General features: G+C 34.5%; 1 protein-coding gene across 2 annotated transcripts in view; it reads left to right on the forward strand.

The window, feature by feature from the left end:
• Nucleotides 1-8969, forward strand: part of PRDX4 (peroxiredoxin 4) — a 17923-nt gene extending 8954 nt beyond the window's left edge. The window contains exons 3-8 of one of the 2 annotated variants that reach the window (XM_012656337.1): nt 710-826; nt 3018-3140; nt 4904-5034; nt 5981-6015; nt 8594-8640; nt 8856-8958. In XM_012656337.1, coding sequence (XP_012511791.1) covers nt 710-826; nt 3018-3140; nt 4904-5034; nt 5981-6015; nt 8594-8640; nt 8856-8859 — 457 coding nt within the window. In that variant the 3' untranslated portion in view covers nt 8860-8958. Of the gene's footprint in view, nt 1-709; nt 827-3017; nt 3141-4903; nt 5035-5980; nt 6016-8593; nt 8641-8855 lie in introns of both variants that reach the window. The other variant, XM_012656336.1, reaches the window with a different exon arrangement.
• The last annotated feature ends 253 nt before the right edge of the window (nt 8970-9222 follow it).

Consider the following 9222-nt stretch of genomic DNA (forward strand, 5'->3'; position numbering starts at 1 on the left):
TGTATGCATATGCAGAGAAAGAGTGCTATTTTAATATATGCTGTTTACTTAGCTGAGACTTAAGTTATCTGTTACAGGATTAATACCCCTCGAAGACAAGGAGGACTTGGGCCAATAAGGATTCCACTTCTTTCAGACTTGAACCATCAGATCTCAAAGGACTATGGCGTATACCTAGAGGACTCAGGCCACACTCTTAGGTACCTTTCAGTGGTTTTACATTATGACAAATCCAAGTATATTTATAATCCTCCTTGAAATGAATGTTATTTACGAGTTAGAAGATACAAGTTTTGACCAAGAAATAGTATTTCATTCTGTTTGCAAAAATGTTGTAGATGCCCTTTAAAATAATTAATCTACTACACTTAACCTATGTTAGTTTACAATAGCCCTACTTAAACTATGTTAGTGTCATAGACTGTTAGAGCTGGAAGATTATTCAGAGGTCTTTCATTAACCCTGTCACTGATCTGTTGGGTTATAAGAAGAAAGATTATTGAGATGTAATTGGGAACTCTGTAATAAATGTTTCTCCATTAAATATTTGATCAAATGACAGTCTTTTAGACTACTCCATCTTTAGAAGTTTCATATATAAAATTGTTCTTAATGTGCATTTTTATTTACTAAAGGTGTCTGTAAAAAGTCATTTGAAAGTTCAGGTATATGCTTATTTTGAGAATAATGAATTTTTTTTAACTTTCAGCACATTTGTGTGTCCAACTGAAATCATCGCTTTTGGTGATAGAATTGAAGAATTCAGATCCATAAATACTGAAGTGGTAGCATGCTCTGTCGATTCACAGTTTACCCATTTGGCCTGGTCAGTACCTTAACACTTATATTTGTAGGAAAAAGAAATGGATTTACTCTTAAATCATGGGCAGATAACTCTTAACATGATAGGAATATAGTCATTTATCAGACAATTCAGGAATAGATTTATATGAGTAACACAAAAAGCTGCTAGTTCAATCATGGTAAAAATGCTTAAGGATTTTACAGGACATTTCAAAATGAGGGGAAAAAGTTAAATGCAATAGATATGATTTCTATAGCATGAGCCACTGAATTATATGATTAATTGGGTAACCTTAATCTGGAGGAAAAAACCTTTAAAATATACCATTTCTCTGTTACACAGTTGCCTAGTATGGTGGGTCAAACTCAGATTTTATAATTTTCAAGCAGTAATTTGTAAAAATTAATTTAAAAGTTACAAATTTGAAACAAGTTTTTCTCCATTTACAATCATAGGTATACATATGTATATACACATAACAAATTTTGATTGGTTGGAGAGCTACAATTATTAATACATTCCCCCATAATTCCCTTAAGAAACTAATTCTCCTAAGTATTTTAAAACGCAATTATGTTTAATATATTTGATTTCCTTAAGTATCTCAATTTTCAGGTAAACCTTCCCAAATACATAATTCTAATATGCCACATTCTCTTAAACATTACCAATAATATATAAATATATACTGATTGTTTCTTAATATAAAAATATTAAAACTATAGGCTTAATTTACTTCATCATTTCTGTAGTAATTCTAAATTTTCCTAGGATTAAAATACATGTCCACTAAGGAAAAAGTGTCATCCCAAATAATTTGGGATTACTTTTCTAAGGGAATTTGGGGATACGTTCTCAGCTGAATAGGTTTCATACCAACTAGAGATTTCTACCTGTATGTTAGAACTGGGGCCCTCCCATTGGGGTACCAGCTGATATCTCCTGGTTTTAAGTTACAGAATACAAGTTGAGCATCTCTAATCCAAAATTCAAAGTGCTCAAAAAATTTTGAATTTTTTTGTGTGCTGATGTGATGCTCAAAGGAAGTGCTCATTGGAACATTTTGGATTTCGGATTAGGGATGCTTAACTGGTAAGTATGCAAATAATCCAAAATCCAAAATACTTCTGGCCCCAAGCACTTCGGGTAAGGGATACTCAACCTGTACTTAAATCTGAAGACTGATACATCTGGGATTATGACTAACTTCCTTCACCTTCAAGTGGACTTTGTGTTTCTTTGCCTCTCAGAATATTAAAATGTCATCCAGTTGTATCCTGCCTCTCTTTCAAGGATTTGTCTTGTGATCACAGTTCTAAGGTTATGCTTGTGATAGTACATATCCTTTGACCTATCAATTTCACTTTTAGAAATTAATCAGACAGGTATTCAAAGATGAGAATACAAGGATGTTTCCAGCAGTGTTTATAAAAGCAAAAAAAAAAATGGAAGCAGTCTAAACATCTGTCAGTAGAGATTAGTAAAATACAGGACAAATAGTACCCAACTTACAATGGATCAATTTACAATTTTTCAACTTTACAATGGGTTTGTGGGGTATTACGTGCATTTTCAGCATATAGCATTTTCAGTTTACAATGGGTTTGTCGGGATATAGCCCCATCCTAAGTCAGAGAGCATCAGTGTGTCCGTACATTAAAAATGTGTTGTAGGCCGGGCGCGGTGGCTCACGCCTGTAATCCTAGCACTCTGGGAGGCCGAGGCGGGCGGATTGTTTGAGCTCAGGAGTTCGAAACCAGCCTGAGCAAGAGCGAGACCCCGTCTCTACTAAAAATAGAAAGAAGTTAATCGGACAACTAAAAATATATAGAAAAAATGAGCCGGGCATGGTGGCGCATGCCTGTAGTCCCAGCTACTCGGGAGGCGGAGGCAGTAGGATCGCTTGAGTCCAGGAGTGTGAGGTTGCTGTGAGCTAGGCTGACGCCACGGCACTCACTCTAGCCCGGGCAAAAGAGTGAGACTCTGTCTCAAAAAAAAAAAAAATGTGTTGTATATATTCATCTTCAATGTTTAAAGGACATGAATATGTTAAGTGGGGGGAAAAAGCAAGAAAATAGAAAGTACATCAGCCTGTTTTTGTTAGAGAAAGAATGTATGTATTGTGTTTGTTCATGTGTATGCATATGCAGAGAAAGAGTGCTATTTTAATATATGCTGTTTACTTAGCTGAGACTTAAGTTATCTGTTACAGGATTAATACCCCTCGAAGACAAGGAGGACTTGGGCCAATAAGGATTCCACTTCTTTCAGACTTGAACCATCAGATCTCAAAGGACTATGGCGTATACCTAGAGGACTCAGGCCACACTCTTAGGTACCTTTCAGTGGTTTTACATTATGACAAATCCAAGTATATTTATAATCCTCCTTGAAATGAATGTTATTTACGAGTTAGAAGATACAAGTTTTGACCAAGAAATAGTATTTCATTCTGTTTGCAAAAATGTTGTAGATGCCCTTTAAAATAATTAATCTACTACACTTAACCTATGTTAGTTTACAATAGCCCTACTTAAACTATGTTAGTGTCATAGACTGTTAGAGCTGGAAGATTATTCAGAGGTCTTTCATTAACCCTGTCATTTTATAGCTTAAAGAGACAGATTCTAGAGTTCCATGAACTTTGCCAAATTAGTTAATTGCAGAGCCCAGACTTGAACCTAGGTCCCCCAACTCCTTGTTCATTTCTTTTTCCTTTTTCCAAACTGACTCTAGTAATGTTTTTTCTAAATACAAATATCATAGTATTTAGCAAACTTACATTTCTGGAGTAAGAAAAGTTAAGGAAATATTTTACCCAGGAGCTCTCACTAGGTTACTTGAGCTAACAAATGTTAATAGAATTATTTGAAAAGAGGGCAGTTTTATAATTTTGTTATATTGCTGATTGCAAAAAGTGCTTTGTGTCACTTCTTGGCCTTTTAGCTAAGATCAAGTGTGATTTGCTTTGCAGTGCCAATAGTTTTTATTGAATGTTTTATATGAAAATGTCAATTTTTTATAATAGCTATATTGAAATATAATTCACATGCCATATAGTTCACCCACTTAAAGAATACAATTCAGTGGTTTTTAGTATATTCACAGAGTTGTACAACCATCACCATAATTATAGAACATTTTCATTACTCCAAAAAGAAACGCCATACCCAATAACAGTCACTTTTCCATTTTCCCTAACCCCTTCCCCCAGCCCTAGACAACTACTAAACTACTTTTTATCTCTATAGTTGCCTATTCTAGACATTTCATATAAATGGAATCCTAAAACACATGCTCTTTTATGACTAGTCTCTTTCACTTAGTGTAATGTTCTCAAGGCTCATTCATATTGTATCATATATCACTACCAGTAGTTTCTCCTTTTTTGTACTTGCCAGGTCTTTAATGTTTTTGGCTTCCATAAAGTCTGTTATTAGATGGAAGTATGTCTAAATATTGCCATTAATGGTTTTGTCAGTTTCATTTTGTATCTGACAATCGTTGATATATTTTAAAGGTATATCATTTGGCTTATAGAAGTTATTGAGTATTGTTTCCATTGTGGGTTCTACCTATAATCAATATAAAATGATTCTTTGCTCCAAATAATAAATAAAGTCTATTACTAAGTTAATCTCCAAAGAGTAAATATGCCACTAAAAAAACTGAGGCAATTTTAAAATGTGGAATTATTTGAACATTAACCAAGTAAAATTACCTGATACTAGCTAGCTATTTTATTTTATTTGAGCCAATAGTTTCTTTTTAATTATTTTTTTATTTTCAAAGTAACACATGCACATAGTTTTTAAGTCAGATTATCTTAAGCAACCACAAATACTACAGTACATTTCTTAGCCAAAAACAAAATTTTAAAGCTACAATTTAACAGTGACAATTCCAAATTATACACTAGATTAGGGGCGGAGGCGGTGGGTGTTGGGGGGTGTGTATGTATGTATATACCAGTAGAGTAGGCATGTTGTTAGTTCTGTATAGCATCCTTCTGTGTGGATGATACAGAAATTCACATTAACTAATACTTGTCTTAACTGAGAAGAAATGGCCTCACCTCTACCATTCTTGTGTTTGCAGAGGTCTCTTCATTATTGATGACAAGGGAATCCTTAGACAGATTACTCTGAATGACCTTCCTGTGGGTAGATCGGTGGATGAGACACTACGTTTGGTTCAAGCATTCCAGTACACCGACAAACATGGAGAAGGTACCCTTCCCTTCTAACCTTTTGATTTCTTAGTTTGAGAGATAACAGCATAATTAGTTGGTTTCTCATCCTAAAAGTAATTTGGATGGTTCCAAAGTCTTCTGATTATTTACAAATTATTAGCAGATCTTTTTAGCAGACCAAATTATAATTTAAAGTGCTTTTAACAAAATATCACCAATATCTTCTGCTTACTGAGATGCAAAAAGCATTCATTATTTGCATGGTCCTTTTGGATAAACTCAAAGAGAAAAGTTTCTGCTACTACAATTTTTCAAATTATGTTTCTGTAAACTTAACATGCCAATCTGGCAATATTTAGTAACATAGGTTTTATTTGCATGTTTACATTATTGGATTTAGCTTTTTAAAATAATGTAATGCTCAATCGCTTCTTGACCTTTTGGCTAAGATCAAGTGTAATAATGTAATCCTCAGGCTTACTCAGTATCACACTGGTAATCGATCAGTTCATCATTTTGCTAAAATAGTAACTGAGTCAGGATATATTCTAAAGTTTCTTGACAAACATGAACCACAGCATCAGTACAAAATACTGCAAGATAGGTAGCACACAAACTTACTGGAAGTTTACGTAAATTCAGAGGAATTTTTGCCATGCCCAGGAATTTCAGTTCACCAGATTCCCAAACTTTCCAACTCTATTAGAGGGGCATTCAATTTTATTTCTTATATTACAAATGTTATTAAACATAATTGGTAAAAATGAAAATAGATGAGCTGTCTGCTGCTAAGCTCCATGACTAAAATTCCTTGGTACGAGCAGGCAAGCTAACAGAAGTCAAGTGCTCAGTGGTCTGGAAATGTTCTTATTAATATATTCTATTAATTTTGGTTTCATGTGGAAATAGAAAAAGTGAAGAGTTGTTAAAGAGAACTGAACTCTGTTTTTAAACTGTCTTTTGCCCATTTTTGTTCCTTTTAGTCTGCCCTGCTGGCTGGAAACCTGGTAGTGAAACAGTAAGTCATATTGATTTTTCTGTTAAAGGGATGGCTAGAGCCAAAAAAAAAAAAAAAAAAAGCCAACCTTAGGATAATCTTTCCTTGTAATAGAACTGTCTTGATTTTGTAAATGAAATAAATATTGCTAAGCAGAAATCATAGAATACAGACATTCTTTTGACTGTAGGAAGAGTAGCTGAAACTGGAAAAAGCAGAATATGGGGTTAATGCTGTGAATTTTAACGCCAAATATCCAGAGAAATATACAATTACAAAAATCAAGAAAGGCAGAGTGGAGACTGCTAGGTCTTAGAGGTCATGTATGGAATTTCTTCTTGTATTGTGAGCAAACAAAACAGCGACAAGCAAAACTGTTCTATATGTAATAAAAAGCTTTTGAGAAAATCTGGCTTAATTAATACTGAAACTAATGATTCTTTCCTTGTCATGAAGAAAGAAAAGATTGAAACAGGCATATTCTTTTATTTAGGGAGGCTGTATAATTTATAAACAATCCTTGTAGTAGTCTCTGGCCAAAATACAATTTAGAAATTTGCTTGAACCTTTTTTGAAATAACATGTTTATCTTCTAAAAATCAAGAGTTTTACACAAACTGTAGTTAGAAAATTGAAAAATACTAGAGCATTGGAGGAGGAAATCATTATCTTAAGATAATAGAAAAATAGACTCCTAAGACTTTTGTCCTTAGTAAACCAAAAAAAAATTACCATTAGCCACAGACAATCAGAGGTAGACAGTTACTCTTTTAACCTCAGGTGTGTCCCCTTTCCATTCCTTGAACATGCTAAGCTGTCTTCTACCTCAGGGCCTTTGTCCTTGCTGTTCTTTCTGCATTGCTCTCTGCATTACTGGCTCCCTCTCTTTACTCACATTTCAGCTGAAATGTCATGTTAGAAGTCTTTCGTCACCACTTTACCCCCAACCCAGGAACTATCCCATCAACCTATTTTGTTTAGTTTTGTTTTTTTAGAGTCAGGGTTTTGCTCTGTCACCCAGGCTGAAGTACCTGATCATAGCTCACTGTAACCTCAAACTCCTGGGCTCAGCTCAAGCCGTCCTCCTTCCTCAGCCTCCCAAGTAGCTGGAACTATAGGTACACGCCACCATGCCTGGCTAATTTTTTTTATTTTTTGTAGAGATGGGGTCTCACTATGTTGCCAGGCTGGTCTTGAACTCCTAGCCTCAAGCAGTCCTCCCACCTTGGCCTCCCAAAATGATTGGATTACAGGCATGAGCCTTGGCACCTAGCCCCATCAACCTGTTTTTAAAAGCATTTACCACAACCTAAAATTAGAATTAGAATGTAACTCCGAAGGAAGGGACTTTGGCTGTGTTGTTAACTAATAAATACTGTCTGGCTATATAATAGTTGGAATAGCAGGTCTGTTGAAAAACTGATGAGACACATAAATACATACAATTATTATTTGTCAATTAAAAATAAAGAATGACCAAACATAGTTAGTGATAACATGTGCATTTTTCTGGAGGGAGAATCAGATAGTTTTCATCATATTCTCAAAAGGAGTTTGTGGCCCCCAAAAGTTAATCAAGTCAACATGTTTTCTGAAATGTACAATACTCATCCTATAATGTCTCTCATAGTTCATTTGTACTTCTTGGGAGCTCTGACTGATCTGTTGGGACTTAGAAACCTAGCACAATCCTATGATTAGTGTTTTGTAATGTTATTCATCAGTCATAGTTGGTTTTGCTACACCTCCAGGGGGAAGTGCCCTGTACCTTGAAGATCTATCCAGAAATGCTTTTTAAGGCTTCTTAAGCTGCTTTTTAAGCCTGCAGCTTCTGATTCATATTTCTATCTGTGAGCCTCACAGCCAATAAATGTAAACTAATCTAATGACTAATTTAAATTACCTAGTGCTCAAAGTAATGTATGGCTTCAAATTTCCTTTGAGCTCCATCAAATGGATGTAGAGATGAGTAAGTTGCTATTGTAACATTAACTTTGACCTCAAAGGCAAAGCTGTTTTACAAACCCATCAGAAAGTAGTTCAAAATCAGTGAATTACAGTGATTATAGGATGTTATTTTGTATATATAAAGATAGATTTACTTTACCTATTTACTAGCAAGTAACATAGTTAATGTGAGGTCAAATTATAGTGGAAAATTTGTTTTCACTTTTTTGTAGCAACAGGGTCTCACTGTGTTACCCAGGCTGGTCTCAAAACTCCTGGCCTCAAGCAATCCTCCCACCTCATTTTCTCAATGCTGAGATTATAGGCATGAGCCACCATGCCCGGCGGAAGAATTTTTTTTAAATCTAATAGGTTTCTAAGCACTCTTGTGCTCTTAGAACACAAGAGTATTTTTATTCATTAACTAGTCGTTGACAGTAATGCTTGATGTTGTATTTGAGGTTTTATTTTTTTTTTTACTTTGCAGCTTGAGATTAATTGTACAAAGTTCCATTTTAGACCTAGGTAAACCCTTAATGAACACACTGCCCCCTTTTCAGGTTATTGTGGCATACCATCATTTTATCAGCAAATGATTTTAAAAATATATTAACATCTGTAGCCATGCTCTCAATGTGTTTGATTTAATTAGATCAAACCTGAAGATACCATGAAAGCCTGGTGGCCGAGAGAAGAGCTGTAAGTAAATTTTGGGGTGCTTGAGTACAGATGTTAATTTATTAACAAATAAATGGTTTGTCTTTTGGAATAGCTGAAATTAGTAGATAGGAAAAATCCACTTTTTCTTAAATATAAATAATTTGATATACAAAAATTATCTTTAGTCAACACATAGACTACTGATGATGTACTTTGGCTTTTAAAGTGATTAATTTGCTCTTTTGTTTTAACAGATAATCCCAGATCCAGCTGGAAAACTGAAGTATTTCGATAAACTGAATTGAAATACTTCCTTCAAGTCATGATGCTTGAAACTTCTCAATAAAGTTCGCTGTTTTACTACCACACTGTGTTATAGCAGTAATTTCTTGGAGAATATAAAAATCCATGTCACAGTCCAAAATTATTTAGTGTTCAGGTTAAACACTGAAGCCAAAAGACAAGCAGTTATTCCTCCCTATCTTTCCAAAGGAAGAAATGTCTAACTGAATCAAACTGAGTAACAGCAATAATAACATTTATGGAGTACATGCCACGTGCCAAGCATTGTGTTAAGCAAGTTAGATGCATTGTTTGATTTAATTATTGTATCAACTCTTT

This window comes from Propithecus coquereli, unplaced genomic scaffold (assembly GCF_000956105.1).
Source record: "Propithecus coquereli isolate 6110/MARCELLA unplaced genomic scaffold, Pcoq_1.0 Scaffold50, whole genome shotgun sequence".
Taxonomy (NCBI): domain Eukaryota; kingdom Metazoa; phylum Chordata; class Mammalia; order Primates; family Indriidae; genus Propithecus; species Propithecus coquereli.